Raw genomic sequence first — 10977 nt, 5'->3', positions numbered from 1 at the left:
GTCCTTTTGTTCTAATAGTTATAGATGATGGCAAAAAGTTAATCCGGTGTCCAATGTGCTCACTTGGATATATTGATCCATTCATCCAGATCTAAAGAGGCAGGTATTCTTGTTTATTTTATTGTTTCAACTAAGGAGAATTTAAAAGGCTCACAAATATCTCAGGATTATATAAGTTCAAAAAACGTTTTGAAAATCTTTTTTGGTGCACTCATTGTATTATTTGCATCTTTTTCTCTTTTTCCCAATCAGATGCTGAAAGATTTACGAGTTGTTGTCTCATGGTATTGGAAAAATGACTTTGTTGGGTTTCAGAAACACGGCCTTTTTATTCCATTATTGTCAAATACCATGCTAGTTGCACTTTGGGTATGCAATGGACCTTGGAGCCAGAGTACTACTATTTTCTGAGACATGCGTGCACACACCATACAGAGGTAGAGATGGTAAACAAATGTCGACATTTCATTGGGAGGGTAAAAGAAATCGATCTTTCTGGATTACTAATGTGCTTCTAAGGGAGTGGCTCTTCGTCAGTTTAATGCAGGGATTCACTATTAGGGAATGACGGCCTTACTCCTAAGCTTATGATAGTGATTGAGTTCATATTGGGCTAGAAAGGGAGAAGGTTTTGTTTCTTGCCCACCAGGCTTTTTGGGCAAGGGCCTGCTTATAATCATCCATCTCAGAAAAGCTTGTGAATGGTGCTCTTTTTTTTTTTGCAAGTGGTTCACAATCTCCCTCCTTCCTGACTAGCTGGTATTGGCAACGACAGGTATGTGTAATCCCTTTATCACTTGTAGTTTTATGCACTTTTTAATATTTATGTTTGGTTTGTAAAATGTCTATTCTTAAGAATTTAATAGCCATTGTAATAGGTCATAAAAAGAATAAGGTATTTTTTGGCAATGCAAAAATCTTTACTAATAATATATTAGGGAATATTCAAGGATTGGTTTTTTCTAATTTGACATTGGAATTCTCTATTTTCATTCTTTTCCTCTCGATGGAATGATAGTCTTACATTGTCATTTGTTTTAAGACGAACCCTTTTTTTCTCTCTTTTTTCAAAGTGACGAAATTTCTCTAGTATAACTATTTTATTATGAGTAGCTAATTTTCGAATCAATAACCTAAGTTGGATTTCTTTATCTCAAGGGATGCTTGAATTTCAGTCGTGATTTTTTTGCATATAGAAAGGGAATTCCCCATTTTAATGTCTAGTTTTTATTTTTTAAATAGTTTTTTTATTAATATTTGTAACCAACATATAGCTACTTATAATAAACAAAATAACCTTATGTTTCAGACTTTTAGTTCAAGTAGGGTGGATATTATACTTTTTGTGTGGATCTTTCATCTTTAAAAAATTGAACTCATGGGTGTCATCAATATACCTGCATGTCACTTATTATTGCGATGCTAAAATTTTAGGTTTGCATAACTTCATTTGCTCTCTATTTATTTTAGTATGATATGTGTTTGTGCATATGTTTCTAGCCCACTATAAATTGTTGTAAGTTTGCAACAAACTTTGTCGAGTAGTACCAATTTTTTTCAATAAATATAATTTCAAATTGAAAATAGAATATTTTTTAAAATAATAATAGACTAAAATATTTTTTTACGATTTTAACTTCTCTTATTTTATTATCTATAATTTTGAATTTGAAATACCCCTTCTATAATTTATCTTATTTTGATCTTTGTTAAGTTTTTAAATTTTAAAAATATTTGCAATAAGCTTGGCATAGCACCTGTACAAGACAATAAAAGAGTGACAGGTGAGATGGTTTGAGCACGTGCAAAGTATGCAAAATAGTTACTGAATGAGCTAATTATTGTCAGTGATAATACAAGGGATAGGGTAAGACCTAACATTAGAATAAGATTTGAATTAAATTGTGGAAGAAATTGTTTAAATCGAATCTCACTTGACTTGAGGCTTAGCTTGTAAATGATGTTTTATATCGAGAAAAATGTGGCTGGGAGTTACTTTGGTAAACATTATGTGAAATTATCGTTCAATTATTTTTGGTAAACATCATGTGAAATTATCATTCCATGTAAGTTTTTCTCTTCATACAATATAAGCCATTTTAAAAGCAAAATTTGTTGGCAATGATAAATAAATTTCCACATAAGCTTGACATATTCCTCATACAAGACGAGATAAAATTGCTTCATTCAGGTCATGGATAGATCATTCAGGTTTGGGTCCGTAAGCAGTGACAATTGTCCTATGAAGACTCACTTTCGCTATGGCTCCGAGGGATTTCCTTAATCAAGCCACTGTCTATGGAGTAGCTAAGATGGTTTGACCACGTGCAATATATACAAACTGTTATTGGGTGAGATAATTCCTGTTAGTGAGAGTAGGAGGAGCAAGGATAGACACAACATTAGAATAATATTTTGAATAAAGATTTAACAACTTTTAAATTGTTTGAAGAAATTGTTTAAATTCTAGAAATTAGCTGATCTCATCTAGTTGAACTCGAGGCTTGGTTTGTTAGCCTTGATGTTTCGCATCAAGGTAGGATATGGCTAGGAGTTATTTTAGTAAACATTGTAAGAAACAATCGTTCAATGCAAAGATTTTCTCTGTATATGATTTGAGCGATTTTAAATGCAAAATTTGTCGGTGATGATGGTTTTGATTTTATAAAAATAGATTTTCACGTTAGCAAACCGTTACAATCTCTCTGTTGGGATTATTGTTGAAAATTATTGTTGTAATTTTTCCTTGCTCTTCAATAATTTGAGTGTATTGGTTTTGTCCTTGATCCTTACGTTAAAAGCAAACTACTATAAGCACATCCTAATATGCATTCATAGCTTGAAATCTGCTTGGGGTTCAGATATGAACCAAATTATATTGTGACGCATAGCCATCGTTAAATGGAGGATATTCTTGCTTGCCCAAACAAGGGTTGCAAGCATTTCTAAAGGCTCATCTTCTCTTTTGTTGACAAGAGAGAGGTATGATTCTAATCTCTAAAATTTTCATTTTTATGTAAAGCAATTCTTACATAAGAATCAGAAAGGAATCATGAAGGCCACCAGGGGTCTCTTAAAATTATTATTATTTTTTTTTTCAATTGCAAAATAAATTAATAAATAAAATCCAAGCAACCTTGTTGAAGTAGGAGCAATGAACAAGTGGAGGAGGGTGAGAATTAGGAAATAAATGAACTTGTAACTTTAAAATGTATAATTGCCACCAACATTTTGGCTAGAAATAGGTAAACATTGGATGGGAAATTGAAATTTTAATTCAATTTTTTTACTTGATTAATTTTCTAGAATATCGTTGGTACGTGTTAAGTTCTCGAAAATAGCTCCTACTTTAATTTCCAAAGCCATTTCTAAATTATGATATTTAGTTTTGGACGAGAGCTGGTAATTCAAATTGAAGTCCTGAAACCCATGTTGTCGAGCGCTACCTAAACTCTCAAACTTGGCGTTGGTAATGGAACACTGTCAACTTCAATTCGCAATTATCAGTATATAGGTAATGGAACTCTGTCAGCTTCAATTCGCAATTATCAGTATATAGATAATGGAACTGTGTCAACTTCAATTCGCAATCATCAGTATATAGGTAATGGAACTCTGTCAACTTCAATTCGCAATTATCAGCATATAACATCAACTAAAAGACCTGACGGCATTTTGGTTTTTTTCATACCCTCTATAATAAAGAATGTTCATTTCAATAATGTAATATTAAAAAGAACACTTTTTAAGGGGGGTCATTTGGCTGCTCCTGTCCTGTGGGGGCATTACACATAGCCACTTAATAAATATTTTGAAGAACAGGAGCATACAATATGGATGCTCCATTCTATTCATTCTCAACTTGCAGCTGCAAACCTTTGGATGTTCAATCATCAATTACAGCATTTTTCAGAGAAAATGTCTTCCATAGAGGAAAAACATAGCAAGAAAATGAAAAGGTACTGCGTAGTACAAAAACACAGCATCAGCGTCATGAGCCTTTGCCATTTCAAATGAAAAAGAAAAATATGCAGCCAGAAATAATATGATTACACAATATAATCTGATCTCTCCATACAATTTTTTTTTTTACTAATCATTCTTTAACCATAAAAAAGTACTAATTAGGGTTTCTAAAACGCACCCTTTACTTAACAACCAACCCCCCTCCAAAAAAAGAAAAAAGAAAAAGGTAGAGGTGAAAGGAATATGTGCACTTGAAATTTTACCACCGGTAATCAACATGCATATTTCAAACTTATATATATATATTTAGATTCGAATTATGCCACGCAACTGAAGCGTCTCCCTCAATATCTCCTCAGCATATTTCGGACGTGAAGGAAACACCAGGTTTTTATAAGAGTTTTGTATTTTCTCCAGCCATTGAAGTGCCTTCCGATTACCTTTTTGTAACTAGGCCTTCGCTGCACCACATTCCAGTACTCACCAATGTTTGGCCTGTTCAGGATATATTCGTGTTGTAAATTCAAGAGAACTAACCGGGCTAGCACTGGAATGAGCATAACATCTGCCAAGCTAAATTCTTCCCCTCCCAAAAAGGTCGACTCATTCAGCCTAGCTTCCACAGCATCGAGAAGAATGTCTAGATGTTCCTTGCACCGTCTGAAAACTGCCGGGTTTTTTAACTTATCATCTGTTGCATATGCTTCTCTTAGCTTGCAGTGGTATGAACTTGCTAGATCAGGACACTCGGCCATTCGAGAAATTACTACTTTCCTTATGAATTTGGACACAAAAAGCCGATGATTCTCGGGGATGTGGTAAAGCGTAAAAAACTTATGGTTCCACTCATGTATCTTCTGCATCCATTCAATAACTTCTCCGCTACTATGCATTAAGTTTCCGCCGCCAGAAGAGAAAATAGCGATCCTTTCTATGTACCTGCCGATTTCCAAACTGCTTAAAAACCTTTGGATCTCAAAAGTATATGCATGGAAGAAGCAATTTCTAGATTGAATGCCTTCTTCTAACCAGTAAAAAAGAAGTGCAGGGGAGAAAGTGGATGATTATGAAATATGAAACATCTGTTCAGAATCTATTTCTTCCCAACATTGCATGCTTTCATATCATGTGCAATTTAATGACTTTGTTGTCACCATTGAAGAGTGACAGTAGAACAGGTGGAGATTGTTCTCTGATAAAGTAAAAAGGGACCAGAACATTTAAGACTCAAAATTGAGTTTTGAGTTATCCTACAATCATTTTAATTGAAGCAACTATATACCCATCTTCACTTCTTAGCTCTCTGCTTTAAAAGAATGAAAATATGACAAATTATTCTCGTAGCCATCATCCACCAAAGAATTTCCAGAATTTCAAGGCGGATATATCATAAAAACTGGGTCAGCAGGCACAGAGGGTGTTTAAAGGTATAAGCGAGGAACATATTTTCTGAGGCAAATAGGGGTAGCTGGCTCTAACACAGCATAAGTATGGGGTGCCAAAAGAGGGCTGAATCTGTTCTACAAATTTGGAATGATTGAGAAAAAGAAATTTGATACAGCCACAGCTATTCATGTTCATAGGTGTCCAAGCAATGGACTCTGTAGAGAGAGAGAGAGAGAGAAAGAGAGAAAGAGGGAGGGAGGGAGAGGGCACATGCCATGGGTAGTTTAAAATATAATCAATGCCATAAGCAACTAGCTGATGGTTTGGCCAAGAAGGGTGTCTTCATGGAACTACTTGTTGGTTCGTTGACTACAACCAGTGTAACAGATGATTTTTCAGGTACCATTTGCCATATCTTCATCTGTATTTAGCATTTATCTGTAGAGGCTCAGGTAAGTATTTTATGTGAGGAGGTATGGGGCATTTTAGGTAAGGAGGGGTTGTAGAGGGATCAGGGTTGGAGAGTTTTTTCCACGTTTGGAGATGAGTTTTTGTGTGGTTTTGGGGGAGCATAGTGGGATGATCATGTTCGTGCTGGGCAAGTGCAGGGGCGTGGAGTGAGAAGTATTCACCTTTTTGCTGTTTTTTATCCTTTACTTTTGCTCATTCTATCTCCTTCTGCTGCGTTCTTTTTCCCTTCTCTTCTCCTTTTCTTTCAGGTTGTGTGTTTCCTTTCCCTTTTCCTCTCTGCTCTTTCCTCTTGCTCCTTTTCCCAACCATGTGTTTTCATCTTCTCTGTTGTTGTTTCCATTTGCTTTCACTGGAGACTTCCCCTAGTATCAGGGTCTCTAGGCCTTAGAGTTCAGTGCTTTAATTTTGGTCTTAAGTTATCTAGATCAGCGATTCTTCAAAGGTGTCTGCAATTGTCCATCCACTTCCACTACAAACCCAACTGGTTGGTTCTCAATGCATCCACTTAGCAAAACATGGTTCTCTCCTTTTCTGCTTGCTGCAGAGTACTTGCATTGTCACCTTCAGGAACACTGGAAACAAGTTTAGAGTTCAAGGTAGTTCATAGATTTTAGATTTTCCTCAAATGGGCTTGCAGAAGTTTATTGTTGGTTTAGATTTTCATCAAGTCTCAACAACATGTGGCTTTTATATGGTGCTCCATCTGGTCATCATCTTGGTACACAGATTGAAGTAATTCTTGGTGTCCAGAGATTTTTCTGTCTACAGCAGCTGGTCCTAGTCCCTGCTTAGTTCTATTCAGCCATCATTTGTCCTTCAGCATCTGCAAGGTTCTTCATGATGTCCACAGTTGTTCTGCTACTGTTTAATCTTCGGGTTTGAACTTTCATAAGGCCTCATCAATAAGTCACGGTCTCATCAATAATTCATGGTTTTTGTGTTCCTGATTGCTTTAACAAATTTTTGTATGCACGTCATTTTAGAGTTTTAGGTTTGAGCGTGATTAGCTTCGTTCGGTTGGGTGCATTTTAACTTTATCATACTGTTTTGTAACTGGGTGTAAAGAGTGTTTGGGGCTTAGATGATAATTCAGATTGAGATGGGCCTTCCTCTCTTTTTATAAATCTTTCTCAGAGGAATGAATTATACTTTGATAATTGAGAAGAGAAAGAAAAGGGTCACAAATCATTTAAGTTCAAAGTCGCTTCTAACAGTGCCCTGATAAAATTTAACATAAGGGTAAGTGAAGGATGTGCATACTGGATTATCTCAATGGTGTCGAAGATGATGTGGGAGCCATTCTGGAAAACAGGGAGCTTTGCACTTGGGTTCATCCGAAAGAATGAAATGTCCATGTTCTTTCCTGTTATGGGATTAACATGGTACGATGTGTAATCAATGCCTTTCTCTTCCAAAGCAAGCCTCACCTTTTGGCTGTCCACTGAATATGGATGGTGATATAGCTGCATGATTCTATAGACATCCACGTGTTGAATGATTTTGGTAATGAGAACAGTTGGGAGCGGTGATATCAATTTTGAACTTAATTCAGTGCTCAAGAAAGTAGCATTGCAAGATCTGCACATGAAAATAAAACAGATAATGAAGAATCTTCTTAATCAATTGAATTATCTCATACTTCTAGGGAAAAAAAAAATACAACATATATTCAGTAAGATACCAATAGACAAAACATGGGTAGACGATGAACAATGGTAATGACAAATTGTGATACGAATGTAGAGATGAGTGACAAATTCACATTAGTCGTAAAGCTAGATACAGAAGAGAGAAGATTACATGGATATAACACTTCTAAATGTTCATTAGTAACAAAATGTTCCAAATATGGCCATTGCACTATGGAGGCCTGTTTTCTATCAGGGAAAAAGAAGAAGAAGAAGAAGAAGAAGAAGAAGATATGATAACAACAACAAAGCTAAGCCTTCAGTCTCACTGGGTGGAGTTAGCTACAAAAATCCATTTCTGTCAATTCACAAATCTGAGGGCATCTTTGTCTGGCAGCTTAAGGGCTATTAAATCCTTATAATTTAAAAAGTTATAAGCACATTACAATGAAAAATAAGCACTAAAGGAAATAAATATAGTAGTATTAAGTGACCTGCTCAACCCACTTAGTTCATATTGAACTGGAGAAGTCTTTTGAAAGTAAGAAAGGAAGAGAGGGGGGGTGGTTATTTTTAATGTATGATCTGAATACCTCAGCAATGTCACTAGATCAGTTTAAAGCAATTCACTATGGAGCAGACAATTCTTCCCACACAGCATCAAAACCTGTCGTTTTTTTTTTTCCAAATGAAGTTTAACACTTTCAACTTAAGTTGCTAACAGCTTCTTTAAGGATATACTTCCTCTTGGGATGGTCACCAGAAGCATTGCCACTTATGGAAATTTAGGATAAACCATTTCCTCGCAAATATAGTCCTTCTGAACCCTTTCTTTATATGTTCAAAATAAAGTTAGTTCCCATTCATCATTAAAACTGTCATTGGGAGTAAAGAGCTGAAGGCCATGGACTTGAAATTGTGCGGATTTGAGCAAAATGCAATTAAAATTATATAAACTTTTCTCAAGTTACACACAATTCCAAATCCAAAACTTAACATCGTGCCTCCAAATACATCTTAAAAGTTTAATGGAAAAAAAAAATCTAACTAAAGGAGCTTTGGCAGCCACTTATGGAAAATTTTTAAAATGTAGGATAACCACAGTGGATAGCTGATCCTGAAGGAACCAAATCCCAAACCAGTCGAGAGGAAACTCCATGAGAGAACCATAATATTCTTCATATGATGGAATTTGTTAAAAAAGCTACCATATCAGTGCTAATTAGGGGTTGAGCCATTATGGACACTTTCCCTGTTTTTCCTAAGGAACCCAAATTCCAAACCAATCAATAGGAAACTTCATGAGAGAACAACAATAAAATTATAATACGATGGATAACTGTGATAAAAATTTCCATATACTGACTTCTAATTTGGTGTTGAGCCATTATGGACACTTCCCTGTTTCTTTAAGGAAAGTTTCCAGCGGCTGTTGTTGTTTCTTGAAAGAGAACACGCTTCATCTCAACCAATGGGCAATGGAGGAAGCTATCGTATAGCAAAGTAGCCTAAGGACTGGATCCATCCATCCACTTCACCGTTAAACAAGACGACACCAATTCAATCACAGCATGCAAATTCTCAAAAAATTACAAATTCCAGACGACAATTAACAGTCACAAAGCGATTCTTCCCAGCAATTCAACACCAAATAGAACTCGAAACAACAGAAGTTCAGCAGAAGAACACAACCCTTCAGAGTAGAATTGATAGACACAGAAAAAAAAAATTCAATCATAAGCAAGAAAAAAGGTCATTTCGTACTTACCCAGAAAACTTTTCAATGCTTGAAATTTATGCTTGGAAAACCCACTTCGGGGTCTGCAGCTGACGAGAAAGTTAAAAGGGAATTGCGAAGGGAACAGAGCAAGAAAGCGCACATGGACAGATGAGGCTTTTGCAATTTGTGCTTCCGAAGGAAAAGGGTTTTTCCAGAATACGGTCACTCCCTTTTTTATTTTCTGTAATTATAAAATCAAAATTTATTCAAAAATATAAAAAATAAGAAATAAATAAATACGCCAGGCATGGTCGGCCCACTCTCTAGAGTAGAAATAGGAGGTACTCGCACCTATTTGCGAACACGTTGTCCAGGTAATTTTTTCCCACCTGCAAATTTAGGTACGCAATCTAAGAGGAGGAGCCGTCCATGAATATAATAATTCTTCCCATAAAGGTCACGCCGTCACAAGTTGAATTAATATACATATATAGTATAAAAAGTATATATAATTTGTATGCATTATAACTTTACATTATTTGATAGAGAGCTTATTCTCAAAATCTAGGTGTCTAGGAGTTAAGAAAATCTTATACTGATTTTGAAATTGCTCATAGGAACAATGTAGGACTGGACGCACACTAATACTCCCCCTTGAGCCCAAGGGAGAAATGAGGTGAGGAGAAGTCCGACCCATAGAGGAGTCAAGCAGCCCAAGGTCCAGCTTTGATACCATGATAGAGAGTTCATCCTCAAACCCTAAGTGTCAATGAGAGAAAGTTAAGAGGATCTTATACTTGTTTTGAAACTACTCACAGAGACGATGTGAGACTGAACGCACACTAATATTATTGGTCCGAAAATAATTAAAAATTATATTGTAGTAATATATAAGAATTTACTTTTATGAAGTCGTACATGGGAAATAGATTTTTTGATGGGGAAAATTAAAAAAAAAAATTAATTAACTTTTAAAATTTTTCAAAAAAATTTGTTTTAAAATCTTTTTTTTTTTTTTTTTCATTTTTAAAGCTAACATTCTTATGATATTGACACCTTAGCCCTTGGCTATGGAAGAATCAAGAATATGTGTTCTCAACAGAAACTCAAATTATATGATAGATTATCTTCTCCATGTGAAACAAGTTGGAAATATCTATTGAAAAAACCCTACTTCAATCTTTTCCATAAACAGGTTTCACGCAAGATGTTTTTTCTGTTTTTGTTGATAAGATTATTTTTTGAAATTTATGTACAATTGATATGACAGTATTGTGTGCATCGCACTAAGAGAGCGATATGTCTACTACCTTATAATAGATTACAGGTCTGTTTTATGGGTTATAATTCTCTTTGGAATGACTATCTCTCTAGAGTTAATGATGTCCCTTAACCCTTCTAGTAGAGCTTTGACCATCTCAAAAATTGGTTTCCTTCCTTGTTTCGATTGAGCAAATCAATATACTTATAGGGTTTTGGGAAGGTTTTAGAACTTTACTAAATTTTTCTTGGTCATTTTAGATTTCGATCTACGAACGGTGTCATTTTGATATGATTGAATATGAAAGTTTATACTATCAACGAAATTAGAAATTAATAAAATAAAAAGGATATTTTTAACTTTCTGCCAACAATATGCAATTAGAGTCGAGTTGAACAGTACGATCGTACTGAAGGAAGAGAGTGGTGCCGAACCATACATGTCACACGAATGGTACCTAATTACTTAAGTTTTGTAAGCTTAATCTCAATGATATTTAATTGACTCATGTTATTTCAGTTAACTATTCAACATTAAATCCTTTC

General features: G+C 35.1%; 1 protein-coding gene across 2 annotated transcripts; it reads right to left on the bottom strand.

Annotated features, from left to right (window-relative positions):
- Positions 1-4029: 4029 nt before the first annotated feature.
- LOC131161946 (glutathione S-transferase TCHQD) lies at positions 4030-9435 on the bottom strand. Of its 2 annotated transcripts, none has more exons than XM_058117991.1 (3): positions 9220-9435; positions 7084-7401; positions 4030-4905 (listed from the first exon to the last, which is right to left on the bottom strand). In XM_058117991.1, exons 2-3 carry the CDS (start codon positions 7290-7292, stop codon positions 4311-4313), a joined length of 804 nt encoding a protein of 267 aa, XP_057973974.1. In that variant the 5' UTR covers positions 7293-7401; positions 9220-9435; the 3' UTR covers positions 4030-4310. The 2 variants fall into 2 exon arrangements, with proteins under 2 accessions (XP_057973974.1, XP_057973975.1); XM_058117992.1 differs by having other exon boundaries at positions 7251-7401; positions 9220-9387.
- Between the last annotated feature and the right edge of the window lie 1542 nt (positions 9436-10977).

Source organism: Malania oleifera, chromosome 8 (genome assembly GCF_029873635.1).
Source record: "Malania oleifera isolate guangnan ecotype guangnan chromosome 8, ASM2987363v1, whole genome shotgun sequence".
Taxonomy (NCBI): Eukaryota; Viridiplantae; Streptophyta; class Magnoliopsida; order Santalales; family Ximeniaceae; genus Malania; species Malania oleifera.
Note: the sequence above shows the minus strand (reverse complement) of the source record. Positions and strands in the feature narration are given on the sequence as shown.